The sequence below is a fragment of the Hermetia illucens genome, chromosome 4 (assembly GCF_905115235.1).
Source record: "Hermetia illucens chromosome 4, iHerIll2.2.curated.20191125, whole genome shotgun sequence".
Lineage (NCBI taxonomy): Eukaryota > Metazoa > Arthropoda > Insecta > Diptera > Stratiomyidae > Hermetia > Hermetia illucens.
In genome coordinates, this window is record NC_051852.1 from 24,442,834 (window position 1) to 24,459,890 (window position 17,057).

At 38.9% G+C, this 17,057-nt stretch overlaps 1 protein-coding gene across 3 annotated transcripts in view; it reads left to right on the forward strand.

Annotated features, from left to right (window-relative positions):
• LOC119656146 (tyrosine-protein phosphatase non-receptor type 9) overlaps nt 1-14,461 on the forward strand; it is a 213,595-nt gene extending 199,134 nt beyond the window's left edge. For all 3 annotated transcript variants that reach the window (XM_038062481.1, XM_038062479.1, XM_038062480.1), the window contains 6 exons: nt 939-1,147; nt 10,602-10,967; nt 11,029-11,189; nt 11,342-11,571; nt 11,654-11,861; nt 11,957-14,461. In XM_038062481.1, the coding sequence (XP_037918409.1) occupies nt 939-1,147; nt 10,602-10,967; nt 11,029-11,189; nt 11,342-11,571; nt 11,654-11,861; nt 11,957-12,183 (1,401 nt within the window). In that variant the 3' untranslated portion in view covers nt 12,184-14,461. The remainder of the gene's footprint in view (nt 1-938; nt 1,148-10,601; nt 10,968-11,028; nt 11,190-11,341; nt 11,572-11,653; nt 11,862-11,956) is intronic.
• Nucleotides 14,462-17,057: the final 2,596 nt, after the last annotated feature.

A 17,057-nucleotide genomic window follows, 5' to 3' on the forward strand; every position in this document is an offset into this window, starting at 1 on the left:
GGTGTAGGTGTTCTTTCAAACAATTATTATTTCTGCTCTTTCCGTTCTCTGTTGTACACTCGACTGTAAATCTAAACTTGACGCCAACTATACTATCTACAACAGACCATAAAATTCAATTTAGAAAACCCAGACCTAACGTGCACCACGTCTAACTCTTATGAGTGCTGAAACTCCGGAAGTAAAATTGAGTGTATGTTGGTCATATAATCCATTGAAATGGTATTGTTCGTCTAACGTAGTCCATTGTAATCGAGTGGAATTCATACATTACCAATTGGAGCCTAATAATGTTATTTTCTTTGAAATGAGGCGCCCGATTTTTAGGTATTTTTTTGCTGGGATCACAAGACTAGCGTTCGTTTGATGTTTAATTAGTGAGAGAACATTCGAAGATAGTAGTGCCGAAATGCTAATACTGTTGGCGTGCTGAAATTCGCACATAAAATTTAGTGGGTTTTGAAGACGAAACTGCTATTAACTGTAAAGTTTTAATTCTCATTTAATTCTCAGAATATCAATTAAACTAGTTTCTTTTTCTAAATTGTAGATTTCATTCGAAAGAAATCCAACAATTTCTGGAAAATATTGGGCAATCAAGAGCACTCGGCTCTCAAATTAGACATTCACTTGGGGATTTATTTTTGTTTTCAACTTCGCAAACATTGCTCTTTACACTTTTTACCGATAATAATCACAATTTGAAATTTTTCCCGCAACGAACTTTCTCCATTCTTTTTTTCTTCCATTAAATGCTACGGACTATAACGTCATGTCTTAATTTTAGTTAATATATTTAATATCAGCACTATAATTGTGCTCACGTCAAAATACAGAAAAAAACTCGCTATTTTTGCCCACTTTGTCTACGTATTTTTACGAATTCAAATTTGTAATCAACAAATTTACTAAACTTTATTTGTTTTTCTTCATTTTAGGGTGGCTATCCAGCACGGTTGAAGAAAGTTTTGATTGTTACGGCTCCGCTGTGGTTTAAGGCACCATTTAAAATTCTACGATTATTCGTACGAGAGAAATTACGTGAGCGTGTGTTTACCGTATCGATTCCAACGTTAAGCTTACATATACCACGAAAATCACTTCCTATTCACTTGGGTGGTACATTAGAAATAGATCATTCCACATGGTAAGAAGTATTTTTAATAATAGTTAATATTAATAAGCAATTGATAAGATAAGAAAAACTGATAGGATTTAAATTTGAGTGTGGGCTTATGGTATATTCCATAGTTTCAATGTAATTAAGTATCACATTAAGAGTAGCGTCCAGATTCTTACCGGTTCAATGTAGGCTTTGATCAGTCCTAGGTATCAAACTAAACGAAACCGATTATACCGAGCTTATTACAATAAGCCGATATCTCAGGATCTACATTTACTAACCATAGAAACAAATATCTAAAATAGTTTTGGTATTTATGAAGACGGGGCCAGGAGCTCCAGATGATAATCCAAATGGTTTTAAAACTAAGCAAAAATTATAAACAAAATTTAAACTCGTATTTCTCCATCCGTGTCCGGATGGCTCAAGTGGTTAGAGCGCTGGGCTGTCGTAGCGGAAGGTCGTGGTTCAAATCTCGCTGGGGGCAGAGGAATTTGTTATCGTGACTGGATGTCGGACACCAGTCGACTCAGCTGTGAATGAGTACCTGAGTCAAATCAGGGTAATAATCTCGGGCGAGCGCAATGCTGACCACATTGCCTCCCACAGTGTACTGTGGTGTACCGTTTCAGTCTTGAATGAAGTGGTCTAACACACTTCAAGGCCCTGATCTAATATGGATTGTTGCGCCAACGATTATTATTATTATTTCTCCATCCGAATTAGCTGCGCTAACCAAAGCTTGACGGTGTCTTCCTGTGCGTGAGTGTAAAGTGCCGTTTTTACACGCCAGTCGTTATCGGATACGGCTCAATATTTAAGTACGAAATACAAAAACGAACAATAATAGTAGAATGACATGTAAACGCTGATAGGAGTAAAATTTACAATTTTATAGTCTTTTTCATTAGTAGATGGATCGGTGTTGGCGTTATCAGGGTCCTCTTTGTTTTCAGTCCTAGCGAGGTATGAGCCTTTCATTATTGTAGTAGTTGGCCCTGGCAGGGTCCTCTTAGCTAGGTATGTGTCTTCATTAATGTAGGTAGATACCTATCAGTGGCCGAATTAGCGCTTTGGTGCGCCATTTTGATCCCACAAACTCCTAAGACCGTGACTGTTCTTATGGGAGCAGGGAGGCAGAGTCCAGTTGCCTCGAATCTTCAAAGCCAGCCCGTAACATTCACGGAAGAAAGCAGCTCTCGCACCATGTAGCTAGAAATCTTTCTGAGGTCGCCAAAGAATGGTTTACCCAGTGTTCGCAGCCTGACTCTAGCCAGAGCTGGGCAATCGCAGTGCATGTGGGTTTCCCTTCCTTCTCCGCAGCTTCGGCAATGCTGCGTTATTGTAGTCAGTAAAATTCTCGGATTCTTTTAAATATTGTCATCCTGTGAATGTGCTGGATCAGCTCCCAAGCAAACTAAGCTCACAGGGCTATGATGAAAGGGCAATCTCTCTTCACCTTCCCCACAGCTATGAGCAGATAGTTAACGTTTAGTAATCATTTTTCGTATTCTTTTCAAAAGAGACTCATGAAAAGCTTATTTACGGAAACGTCAAGTCATAGCAACACTGTTGTCATACCTCTAGAAACCATGACACGTTGAGATTTGAGTTTTTTCACCTTCTTGACATCACTCATAAGATGATCGCGAGAAGCATCGATCACTGCTGCAAAAGATCTTCAAGACGACAAGCTTTGTTGTCAACCTTTCCCGTTTCCTCTTCCCGATGGAAACGTTTTATCACTTCCTTCATTCGGTTTAGGCATATTTTTTCTTTGGAATATAATGTATAATATGGTGGAAGCCTCTCCCCTCTAACTATAACACATAACAACATCGCTATGCCCTGCTTCTCGTTATCTGACTTTTCATTCTAAACTGAATGGGAGAAAGTAGAAATATTTATTTTTGATACTTCGTAATTACTTATATATATACGAGGTTGGACAATTAAGTAATGATACTGATTTTATCGCCACGCTTAAGGTAAACCTGTAACCTTCAAATTCCCTTCCGTTCCCCTTCCCCACCATCGATCTAGCTTGTTTAGCTCGCTTGCTGTGTCGTGTTGAATAGACGTGTGTTGGTGGCGCTCGTCACGAAAGTGAAGAAACGAAATATAGAGCAACGCGTCGCGTTAAAATTTTGCGCCAGTTTGGGCGAAACACCTTCGGAGACGTACGCCAAAATTGTAAAAGTGCATGGTGATAGTGCTCTTAGTCGTGCCCAAGTGTTTCGATGGCATAAAGAGTTTAAGAAGGGGCGTGAACGTGTGGAAGACGAGGCACGGAGTGGAAGACAAGTCGAGGTGCGGACTGACGGGAATGCGCAGCGTGTGCGCGCCCTAATCCCTGAAGATCGATGTTCAGCAGTTCGAATATTGGCCTCGGAACTGGGTATGAACCGTGAAACAGACTATTTCGGGATAAAAAAGCTGTGCGCGAAGATGGTTCCAAAGAACCTTCCTGAGAAGCAAAAGCAACATGGAATGACCGTCGAAGAAGACTGTTTGGAACAAGTGGAAAATAATCCCACGCTGCTTGATCGATATGGTATATCATCCTGTGACTTTTTTTGTTCCCTAGAACAAAATTAGTGGTTAAAGGAACCCATTTTAAGTCAATTACGGACATCCAAGCGGTCGTGACGAGGGTACTCGCCGACATTCAAGTCGAAGCGTTCCAGAAATGTTACGTGTTATGTGGAAAACGCGCTGAAATCGCTGTATAGGTGCCCAAGGGGACTACTTTGAAGGGAATGGCAGAGTTGTAGAATAATTTTTAAATATACGGTTCTTATGGAATCAGTCTCATTACTTAATTGTCTTACCTCGGTATCACCTGTTTTGCACTCGCAAGGCTAACAGTGTAATTGTGAGCCGTATTAAGTATTATTTGCATTTCATCTGCATTTCCTATCTGTGAAATATTAAGTATGTGCATAAGTTTTTTCACTGTAGAAAGAAAAATCCAATCGGCGGGTTATGATGTGAAATTTCATTCCTGGGTTTCTCATGAGTTATCCCCCAGGAACAAGGAATATCGCCTGAACAATTGTGTTCAACACTTAAATAAACGAAAATCGGAAAGTTTTCTTTTCTATTTGGTCACTGGAGATGAATACTGGGTCCTTTACAAACATGTTAAATGCCGCAAAACTGTTTGCATGAAGAACAAACATCCCCCATCGACATAAAGAGAAGAATTCCACACTGTAAAGTCTTCTTGTATGTTTGGTGGAATTTTCGAGGGATTATTCATTTGGAAACTAGTACCACGCAGTCAAATATTAACAGAAAATACCGCGCCCAAATAAAACGTCCCCAGGCGGCGTTAAAGGGAAAACATCCGTCCTGGTTATTAAAATTAACGTCATGTTTCACTAGGAGAACGTTAGGAGAAAAAATTCGGAGTTAGGTTGGCAGCCGTTGATTTAACTCCGCACTCCTTCGACCTTGTCCCATCTGATTTTTACTTGCTTCGCTCATTTGAAATAAAGCCATTTTTTAACGAAGACGCTCTACAAGGCGCCGTATTAGATTGAAGATAGAAATAAACTTACGCACAAACCTAAAAAATTCGTTTTTTCATCGCAACATAGCGTAAAAAATAAATTCTGTTAAGACAAATTGCACTGCGTCATAGAAGAACTATTGTGCCCAATTTATTGGTTATAGTGTACCTATTAACTATAGTGTGTCAACCAAGCCGAATTTTAGGAGGAATTTTAATAAACATATTCCTTTCTTCAAAGTATTTCAACTTTGCATTCGATATTGAGTATTCTCCCAGGTGACTCATACATATATACTTTGAATGCTGGACACTATCGCAGAACATGTATGGAGGTTTCGTTACTCTCCGCACATTTGCAGACAGTGCCCGTAGATATCCCTAACTTCCCCAGTTGATAGTTTAGTTGATAGTAATCAGTGAGTATACCCACTATGATTCGGACGCTCTTTTTGATGAGGTTTAAACATTCCTTTGAGCGGTTGAGTTCGTATCCCTGGACTGTTCTATACCAGGTAGGTTCGCTCAGTAAAGTTCCCTCAGCCGTTTCTCTTCATTTTTCATTGTTGTAGCCGTGAACCCGTTTCCGATTCCATAGAAGGGTTCTGGTCCGTGTAGAGACGTCTCTGCTCCCTTCCTGGCCGGTTTGTCCGCTGCCTCTTTGCCTTCTCATCCAAAATACCCTGCAACCCAGAGTATCCAGACCTTATTGAGTTTCGAATTTATCTGGTTGGACCGATGTGCCTTGATCGCCGATTGACTGTCGCTCAGAATAATAGAAGGCACATCTGTCTATGGCGTATATTTCCGCCTGGAATATACTAGTGCGCTTACCCATTGGTTGAAAGTACGTTTTCCTGGGACCAGCGACCTCTACCCCGCTGCTAAGGATTCGTATGTAACCCTGGACTTGTAGACCAGTATTTGTTGCTCTCATAGGAGTTCATCCAGTCCTCGAAGTCCTCAATAATTACATAGTGGTCCTCCTTTTAATTTCAGTTTTGGGAATGCGAAATGATATAGGGGACTCGTGTTTGGAAAATAGGAGGGGCTGATCATTGCACAATTCCAATCTAAAACACCGAGTACGCTTGCATGAACAAATGTATGAGGCACAATTCCCTTGTTGCAAAAAAAGGATGTGTATTGTTTTGATTTTCCAAGTGTTCTCCAAAACCGCCGCTCGAGCGAATTTTACATCTGTATTTTCAAATGATTCTTTCTTTCTCTAACAAGTTTAGCAAATTCCTTTTTCTCTAAAGCTGGGTGTCGCCTGCGGGGAGCACAGTACTGAATATAAGTTATAAAAATTCTAATCTGCTTAAACACCACTTTCACACTTGAAATTCATCTATGTCCAATTCTTTTGCAACTTTTCGTTTACCTAATGCTTCAGCTTTGAGAAGCTTTTCTGAGATTCCACCGTGTATTGGCACCAATCAAATCAGAGGTCATTCGAAAAATGGCTTTTGTCAACCATAAGGGTTGAACTACACCTCACGAAGAAACGTAGCGAATAATGCTTATGTAGGTTCTATGCGCAGTTCTGTGAAATTCTTTAATTACATACCGCTTTGCTAGCCAATTCGAAAAGATAAAGACGGCATATTTGCTTTCTTTACATTTGAAAAAAAACGAGGCAAATGGTCGTCTAATCTGGGGCGTATTTTGAAGAAGTGAAAGTAAGCATGAAGATCATCTTCAGGATGCCGTTGCCCGATGAGGGTATGTTAGTCATATGGACATGAATTGGAGAAATAAAAAGGTAGGGCAAGAGTACAATTGTAAAGATTGCAAAAAAGATTACTCTAGATATGGAAAAATGGAAAAATAATAAATAGATGATTCTCTGCTCTGGGTCGTAGTCAAAATGTTCTCCAAATTTCTAGCTTGTTTTCATCAAAGCGCTGATAATAAATGTTATTCGCGTCATATTGATTATCTCTATAAAGTTAGCTTCAGATACAAGTCAGTCTGCTTTCAAAATAAAAAAATCTTTGAAATTTTTTAAGCAAGCTTCTAAATTGCTTTTGAACTATCACACTTTTCAAGTCCTGAAGATTTTCGGGTTGTTTATCACCCTTTAGGTATAGAAAATTTCGAATGCCGCGAATCCTGCCGCGCCACAACCCCACGAAACAAATTATGACAAAAATTACCCCAAACGTCTCCGACGATGTTTAACCTCGAATCATCCTACTTGCTACTCCAAGATCGAAATGTTTTTTACTATTAAGAGCTTTTTTTACGATTCGTGATGTATGAATTGATGCGTTATCCTGTTGAAATATCAAGGATTTTCTGATAATATGCAGACCCTGATCACTGAATTAATCCTGGATAATATCGAGATAGGCTTCGTCGTTCATTCGATCGAAAATAAAATTCATTTCTGTTTCCCTGGTTGCCTAATTCCAGCTATTATAGATCCTTCACGCATTTTATGGCGGCTGAAAATTCTCTCGTCGTCTTGCAGATCATCAAAATCATTTATTTTTTACCTGTTAATGCCAACCTTTAGAATCAAAAAATGGATTACCCTTTCCCAGTAATGAGCGTATAACATTTGGAAAATTAAACATTTTGATTGTTATAAATATGAAAATGAAATGGAACGGAATATTTTTCTAGGCTATAATTTTTACATGCTTCGCCGTTTGGGCACACCTGAGAAATTTCTCCTCCGGCCTGAAGCATTTGTTGCGTACCGCCAAAAAAGTTGTCTGAGAAGTCCAAGTTGTCGTTTGGTCATTCTTCTCTTTCAGCAATTTTTCCCAAGGAATTATGTGCCTACTTTTTCCATGATAGCATTACGTCAAAAGTGGGCCGAATCGCATTCATTTGGGAGACAATCTAGGATGTCCACCAAATTTTCCAGGATATTTTTTTAGGTGGTGCAAATACGGGTTTTTGGTAGATAATTTCTTCTAAAGAACATCATCAAATCTCAATTTGTCCCCGTTCTTTGGCCTAAAATCTGGTTAAAACAAGTTACTTCAGGTAGACGTGTACTTTTTTCTCATTCAAGGTTTCTTTAACGATATAAAAACGAAAGTTGCTTCTAACCTGTTTCTAATTGTACTGGCTACCTGCGAATCAACTCTTCGTAGATGTAAAACCCTCTGTAATGTTTAAAAAATTCAGTCAATTTTTTACGACCTGGTATTATTTTGAATCATCAATGTTCCAACTTTAAAGATATAAAGCGAAAGCTGAGCTACCTCAGCCTTAAAATGTCAAACACTCGTAAAGTTAGCTCTTAAATAGGGTTATCCAGTTTTTCTACTCCATTGTCAATTTATTTATGGTTAGCATTTATCCTTTAATGGGGCACAGCGCGTTAACCACGCATATTCGTCACCGTTCACGATTCGCTAAAATGCGCTTCAACTCCCCCAAAATTTTTGACATCTTTGGAATCTGCCTCCACTGAAAATTGAAAATTGAAAATTGCATCAGACCAGCATTTTCCGTTCATACGTTGTAGGAAAGGGTTATGTTAACTATTGCCTATGCGACAGTAGAGAGCATGCAAATACCCGCGGATTGTCTCACTCAAGATGTTCTTTTCCGGAACCTTAATGAGTTTTCTCTTGTTTGACTTTTTGGGAAAGTTGCTAAGATTTCTATATAATTGGAAGTAGCAGTTTTGCAAAAGCTGCAAGAGCAAAGATGAATAGCCTTGAATGGAAACTGTTAAGTCCCGTGGCTTTATTCCATTTGAATGTATTGATGGCCGAGATGATTTCACTATTTGGAGGAGCAATTCACATCCGCATGTTACGGCATCTAGCCATTTCATGCCTTCAATTTCTCATCATCACGGATGCGGTATCAACCGTTAATCTTCCTCAAAGAACCTTCGAAAGATTTTGTACGGACAGATGAACGCAACATGCAAACAAGGCAAGCATGATCAATTTTCGAAGTCGAAATCAGCGCCTCTCGTTTTACGCAAATTCAGAAGATAATTCCTGAATCTACTGCTGATCACAATGTGGTCAATCTGATTGCTCGTACGGTGTCGATCTTAAAACCCAACTTATGGCAAGCTTTTTGCTCGAACAATATGCCACCAATGACGAGGTGGTGGAAGTTATAGAAATCCACAAAGCTTTCACCGTTATCTTTATGGAAGCCAAGACCACGCCTTCCCATTATATATTTGAACCAGGTGTCTCCAAACTCATCTTGGCATTCAGATGACCATGAGGACCACAATATCAATTTTAAGAAGTCCCTCCTAGACTGCATAGAAAATCTTCCCTTCTGCATCGGAAGTCTCTGTTGGAAAGTAATACTGTATTATTGAAATGTTTCTCATTTTGGACCGGGTCGTGGCAGACCAAATAATCAGGGTGCTCCTTACTATAAGGACTAATTCAACACCGGATTTCAGCTTACTTCCGCCAGGCTTGCCGGAGTACAATAGCATACTACTCAAATTGGTTGAGGAATGCCCCATAAAATTTCCAACCTGTAACACTGGAAAGCGAGCACTCGGGGATACTGTTATCGGGGAGTGCACGCAGATTGCAAAAACCAACTCGTATCCTGATACGATAGCCAAAGGTCATTATTGATAAGTCCGTCCTTATCCGAAGTTTAGATAACGATTTCATAGGAGTTGAAAATTCAAAATCTGCAAGTTGCTGGCCAACAGTTTTCTATCCCTTTTAGTCGTCTTTTACGATAAGCAGGGAATAAGTGAGTTCTGGATCCTACCTCAGGGAATTCACTATTTCAATGGGGTAAAGTTGCAGTAAATTTATAACAAATATTGTTGGAGTGTTACCCGGTCATTTAAACTATAGTGACTCGTTCCTCGTCCTTTCTCAAATGGGCTTGAGACTGTCTTTGGCGGAGATAACCGGTGTAATATGTATGTTTGCTCCTTCCCATTGTCCCACACTTTCGCTCACAGATGTCACAGAGAGATAATAAAGAACTATAGGAGACTGCCTTATCGTATTGTATCCTAATATATCTAGTTTTCTCATGTCACGTTCGCTGAATGAGGTCTGGCGTTGTTGGCATGGTAATAATGATATTGCATCAACCAACTGGACTTCTGGTAAGTTTCCGGATGATAAGCGCGTGTTCATTGTTCCGTCATCGCTGTTCTGACTTAGGCGTGTAATGCAGCACCTATTTCGCCAGAAGTTATTCGATTTACAAACGAATCTCCCTTTTGCTGGGATCAATTCAAGAGTCGACAGAAATCTCCAATTGAAGTCGTCTGTGATCCTCCAACAACGGACATAGAACTGAAATAACGAACACTTTGCGATATCCCATGATAGCTGTTATGATCTGTTGGATACTCACAGGGCCAAAGAAAGGTTTCTCCATGCGCTTTTTCCCTCCATGAGATTTTTGACCGCCTCGATATTAGGTCAGAACGTATTTATTCTTGGGCAACAACCGTAGGTCTAGTTCTCTTCGAAAAACAAAAGAGTGGCGTCGTTTGGATGTTTCGAAATCCGTTTATTGCCTTCATTATTGCTAGGAATTCTTTTATTTCCTGCGGAAACAGGATATTTCCTCATGCCTGTGATCACCGCAAAATTTAGTTTAGATTCGCCTCCTTCTTGACCAGAAAATTAATCATAAGTTGCTACTCCAGGTAGTTGTGTTTTTTCTGGTTCATTAATGGTACTTAATTGTACTGGCTACCTGCGAATCAACCTCTCCAGGTATAAAACTTCCTGTAATGTTTAGGGAATTAAGTCCGGTTCGTATTATTTAATTTATCCTCATCCTATTTGAAGACAATCAGCGATGCTCTAACTTAAGCGATATAAAGCGAAGGCTCAGCTCCTCCAGTCTTAAAATATTGTACACACTCATCAACTTAAGTTTAAATGGAGCTATCCAGGTCCCACATTTTCATCTAAACTTGACATTTTAAATATTCCTTCAATATTTAGAAAACATCCCTTAATTTTTGTAATTAAATTTCAGGTTACTACATTGCTACAAATCGATGACGAATCGTGAGGACGAAATATTAGCCAATATTGGGCAACAACCCGCGGCTGTTTTACAGCAATCAACAAACGATTTTGTGTGCTCAAACGGCACATCTAACGATCATCAATTGAATAATCACGAAACGGCCGCTCCATTAAGTGAGTTCTGGTCGGAAAATCCACCGAGTAGTGCGTCGTCGGGTTTTAGTGATGACGACAGTCTGGCTGGGGCCGAAGGTGATCCAAAAACAATCGAACAAATCGTCCAAATGGTGAAGGAACGTGGCCGTCAAGGTTTAATTAATGAATATGCAGATATCAGAAGTCGAGCACCGGATGGTACATTTGTTAATGCTAAGTATGAAGATTTGTTTTAAGTCGATTGTGATTGTTTCTAATGAAATCTTGCTTTATTTCAGGCTGAGGAATAATTTAATTAAAAACCGTTATACAGATGTTTTATGTTACGATCATAGTCGCGTGATATTATCAAAAGAAGAGGAGGATCCATCGTCTGATTATATTAATGCCAATTTTGTAGACGGGTACAAACAAAAAAATGCTTATATATCAACACAAGGTGAGTCGGAATATCTTTTATCTGATTTAATCAAATAAGTACTTCAGATTGAAGTTCCATGGTCTTTTATTCGACCCGCTTTTCCGTTTCAAGACTTTAAACTTCATTTCCCTTTGGGGCGCAAAATTCTAAAAAAAAAACAATTCTTTCAGGTCCATTACCAAAGACATCATCCGATTTTTGGCGTATGATATGGGAACAACATTGTCTAGTGATAGTTATGACAACTAGAGTAATGGAGAGGGGTAGAGTGAAATGTGGTCAATATTGGGAACCAGAAGAGGGTAGTTCGTGTGAATTCGGTAATTATCACGTGCGTACAATTAGTATAGAAACCAATGTGGATTATACTGTAGCGTCTTTAGAACTGATAAATAAGAAGGTGAGTTTCTATCCGTTTGCATGAGTCTTCCTACCCCGCAGGATAAGAAAGTTCTATCACTTGTCCCTTTTGTTCTTCATAGACTGACGAAAAACGAAATGTATCACACTGGCAATTCACAAGCTGGCCAGACTACGGTGTGCCAACGTCAGCAATGGCAATGCTGAATTTCCTGCAAAAAGTTCGCGAGAAACAAGCGGAAATGGTTAGATCGCTGGGCGATACGTGGGCTGGACATCCAAAAGGACCACCAATAGTTGTACATTGTAGTGCGGGAATAGGTCGAACAGGTGTGTATTTATTTTTGATGAAAGTTGAACGAAAGGAGTCCTATTCTGCTTAATAACCTGCTTTTCTGTATTGACACGATTTCTTCCCTTCTCAGGTACATTCATCACTCTCGACATATGCATATCTCGTTTGGAAGATGTCGGTACGGCCGACATTAAGGGTACCGTTGAGAAAATTCGTGCGCAGCGTGCTTACTCGATACAAATGCCTGATCAATATGTGTTTTGTCATTTAGCATTAATTGAATATGCTGTGTCGCGGGGTATGTTACAATCAGTCGATTTAACAGGATTCGATGATCGAGAAGATGAATCTGATTAGTTTTAATTTTTTTTATTTTAATTGATAGCAATTATCACTTTTCCTCCTTTATACATAGAAAAAAAATACAAATGATTAATTTGAAGAGAAAAATATGAAAACAAATTTAAATGAAACAGAAGACGATGAGAAGAGATAGATGATATATATTGTAGAATATATTTGAAGAAAACCAATTAACATAAAATAAATAGACACAAGCGAAAAACATTTGAGAGAAAAACAATAGAAAGGTGTTATATTGCAGTGACACGAAACGATGTAGCAGCAAAAGGCAACGATTGGTGAAGTGTGGAGTTCACTCGCCAAGTCCCAGAAGTTTTAATTTTTCCAAATTATCATCCACATTCGGAATGTTTGTCAAAAGATCTTACAAAATCGTTTCCATTTGCTGAGATATGATCCTCACCCCAAGAGACGCCAGGCCTAACTGAACCAACTCCCCTGAAACGGCGAAAAGAAGCACATTGTTGCGGATATCTTTGTCAAATTTGAATTTGATACTCTTCATTTCTGCTCCAAAACTTACTGATCCCAACTAAAGGATGCCACCCAATAGGTTCAAGTGGTCAAATCTCGTGCAAAATTAAGACAATATATTGGATTCATGTTTCCAAGAAGCTTTCATTTGGCTTCCTAAACTTCTAAAGTATTTTGTGTAAGCGCAACGATTCATCCTAAATATTGACAAATTTTTGGAGGATTTTGGCAAAGTCGGGGTGTTAGCGCATTTAACGTAACTGTAGAGCAATATCTAGAGACATTATGAATCGAACCTCGCATGAAGAGGAGATATCGTAAAGGGATTTTGAAAAAAAAAAACGTAAAACAATTATCCAAAATTTCCATCGTATTCCTTGCTTTTAGCGAACTCTAATTAGAACTAATCCCCGTTCATGATAATAATGAAAATTAGAAATGCAAATTCTACGTGAATATTCGTTCGAATTTAGGCAGAATAGTCATTGGGAAAAGCTAGATGAATATATTTTTATAGCTTTTTAGAATCAACAGCAAAATAACGAATTATACAATAAAAGGAGGTAAGGACGGATTTTAAGCTGCGAAAAAAATAAGAATTTTAGCGAACGTTGGTTGAAATTTCAATTATCCTCTCAAACTAAATGATCTTCAGCTACAAATTTTTCTAATACGTCGGTACCGATCAAACAAAATAATAAATAACTAAAATGTTGTCACTAAGTTCCTAAATATGCGGCAGTAATAAGAAAGCATAAGAAGTTCTACGTGAAACACAGTGATCTTCATCAATAAAGTATTTACATGTGACTAGACAGAGAAATCATGCTGTTTAATATATTTTGGAAACCAAGAAGCAATGCTGCCTTGTCGAGCACATAAATAAGCCTATCTAATCGATCCAACAAAACCAAGCATACGTTCCCGTCTACAATTCTATCTTATAACTCTTCTCTGAACACTTTGGGATATGTTTATCCACCTTTGACCAACAGTTGTTTCTTTTCTAAGTTTATTTTCATAGTTTTATGATGTTTTTCCAAGAGTAAGGAAAGGTACGACCCCAATCCTAACAACAACCACAAAGTAGTATTTTATGTAAAAACCGTTTCCGTTTGTAAATATTAAAGTAAAATGGAAGCAAACGAATATATAGACAGAAAAAATAGCAAAAAGAAAGAGAACGGATTAATAAGATGAAAACCTATGAGAAAGATAAGAAAAAAAAAATCAATTAAAAAAATTATTCAAAGTAAAATGATTAAATAGAATTTTTACCTATGATATGTATTTTGGATAGTTCTTATATATACAAATAAAGTAAATCTAAAGTTGTATTTAAATCGATGAGTAAAATCAAGTTAGTGACTTACAATTGTCAGCTAAGTAATATGAAACGAAACTCCGAAGAAAGTGTTTCTTATTAAATGCCAACAAGATAACAAAATAAGATGTAATAATCCACATCTCCCGCCCAGAAGAAATTATAAATAATACAACACTACATTAAACACTTTCTAATCGAAACAACAGCAAAAAACGTTGAGATGTACCGGTTTAGCTTTTATTCTTCGTCCTAAGTTCTCACAATCCCTTTTTATCTTCTTTATTCCTTCGTTGTGTATCCCATCTTTATATTGTTCTATTTCTATTTTCCTAGACCACGTAGATACACATTGTTAAGTGTTTCTTATCTTTTTTTTTTCCATATCCTCATAGAATCCTAGATACACATACTATTATACCTACGATGTATTTTTATTAATATTGATTAATAACAAAAAAATTTATTTATTAACCCCTGATAAGAAATTTCTTTTTTGCGCTGAATGGAAGTTTTTTGAAATAAACAAGAGAAAATGATGCTATACATGATCAATATGAAAACTTAAAAGTTGAGTTTATGTGGAAAATTCGATGAGAAATACGGGAAGAAGCGAGGCGAGTAAATCTGTCTTGTTAACTGACTCTTGGGTTTTTTCAGTGTTAGATTCTTTGCTCTCGAACAGGAGTTGGACAATTCTAAACTGTCCGTATTATGCCCTTTTGCAAATATTTGGTGTCATAATCTACTGCTGAAAAGTCACATCTTTTTGAATTAGTGAATGCTCGTCACAAACTATAAATTATTTGACTCACGACAGCGTGGTTTTAGTACCATATTGGCTTGATTTGAGCTTAGAAATCCTCGCCTTCATCAGTGAACGATACTCTTGTTTTGAAATTTAGATTTTTTATCAAAGATTTTGTGAGCAACCTTGCTTTAATTTTCCTTCGAAAGATTCCCAAAAATATGTAAATCGCAGAGCAGTAGGCTGAGAGCTGATGACAATTTAATTCCACCTCATTTCCTTTCATTGTAATTAGGCCATTGAACGTTTCAAATCGGTTTGTGATGTCTTTTGGAGCAACAGGCGAGTCTACTGCAAATCAAACCATTGAAACAAAGCGATATTTATCGCATCCTGCCGCCTTTCACTATAGATCTTGGTGTGCGAGTTATTTTCGCTTCTATGATCTGTGTCTGTTTTTCAGTTTTTGTTTATTGTGTTTCATTACTTGACCGCCTAAATCATCAACTGAACGGACTCGAACTTTTCGTTCCATTTTTTTAGTCACTTCCAGGAAAACCTTAATTCAGTTGTCATGAGACAAGAGGTAAGTCAGAGGTTTCTTTTAACCCCCCAAAAGTCAAATGAAGGCGGTTATTTTGTTCATCAATACCCATCAATGGCACTTATAATCGCTCAACATCTCTAAGCAGAAAGAGGGGGGAGGGAGGTTATTGTCCCTTTTCTTAATGCATGCACCCAAGGAACTCCCCTCAGTTATTTTTCAATGATTGAAAGCGATTTTAAAGTAACTTTGTGCAATGAATTCATGATAGTAAGTATAGTAAATCACTTATCTGGCAAAGTATTCAACATTATCATAAACAGCGCAACAACCGGTATTCGGTCTAGGCCTGCCTTAATAAGGAACTCCAGACATCCCGGTTTTGCGCCGAGGTCCATCAATTCGATATCTTTAAAAACTGTCTGGCGTCCTGATCTACGCCATCGTTTCATCTCAGACAGGGTCTGCTTCGACTTCTTTTTCTATCATAAATATTACCCTTATAGACTTTCCGGGCTGGATCATCCTCATCCATATGGATTAAGTGACCCGCCCACCGTAACTTGTTGAGTCAGATATTACCCACAACCTGATGGTCATGGTATCGCTCATAGATTTCGTCGTTACGTCGCTACGAGATCGTCCATCCTCGTGTAGGTGGCCAAAAATTCTTCGGAGGATTCTTCTCTCGAGCACGGCCAAAAGTTCGGAATTTTTCCTGCTAAGAACTCAAGTCTCCGAGAAATACAAGTGAAGCCCATGGTGTTTTACGTAGGTACCTGTCGTGAGACTTAATCCTACGGACCTCTTAAGACACGGATTGATTGATGAGCCCCGCTGAGACAAGCAACAACGGTACCAGTCTATACCAAATGCATGGCTTATCATTCATACTGGTGGATGCAAGAATTACCTAAATCTCTACCGAACTATGGAGTACGGCACCCGTGTTGATACGCAACACCACGTCGAGGCCCGAAGGTCTCTTCTCGCTTGAGCATAACCACAACCACCATGAAACTCCCACTAGGGGGGCCAACCGCAAATAACCGAGCTGTCCTCACATACAACAGGAATTCACCCGAAGTATGTGAGGCCAGGGGCTTTCCCGGTTCCCATGGTACCAGTATCCAATGATCTTCTGAGCATGTGGGGCTATCCGGCCTAACAAGATAGCGGAGAATATCGTATAGATGGTACTCAGCAACGTGATACTTCTATAATTGCTGCACTGTGTGATATCTCCCTTTTTATGTATGAGGCAGATAATGCCTCTTTGCGCGTCGTCAGGCATTGATTCGCTGTTCCACACCTTGAGCACAAGTTGGTGAACCTCTTGGTGTAACTGGTCGCCTCCATATTTAACCAATTCGGCTGTAATTCCATCGGTTCCTGGCGACTTATGATTTTTAAGCCGATGAATTGCACGGACTGTTTCTTCTATACTTGGTGGTGGCAGTACTTGTCCGTCGTCTTCAGTTGGCGGGACCTCCAACTCGCCAATGTTCTGGTAGTTAATCAAAGTACTCAACCCATCGCTCTAATATGCCCATTCTGTCGGAAATCAGATTTCCCTCTTTGTCTCGGCGGGATGAACATCGAGGCGTATAAGGTGTCATCCTGTTGACTTGTTGGTAAAACTTGCACGCCTGATGCGGTTGCTCCCTGTACTTTTCGAGTTCACAGACCTGTTGGTTCTCCCAGGCTTCCTTTTTCCGTCTGTGAAGTCGCTTCTCCGCTCGCCGGAGTTCGTGATAAGTCTCCGTGCGTACCCGCGT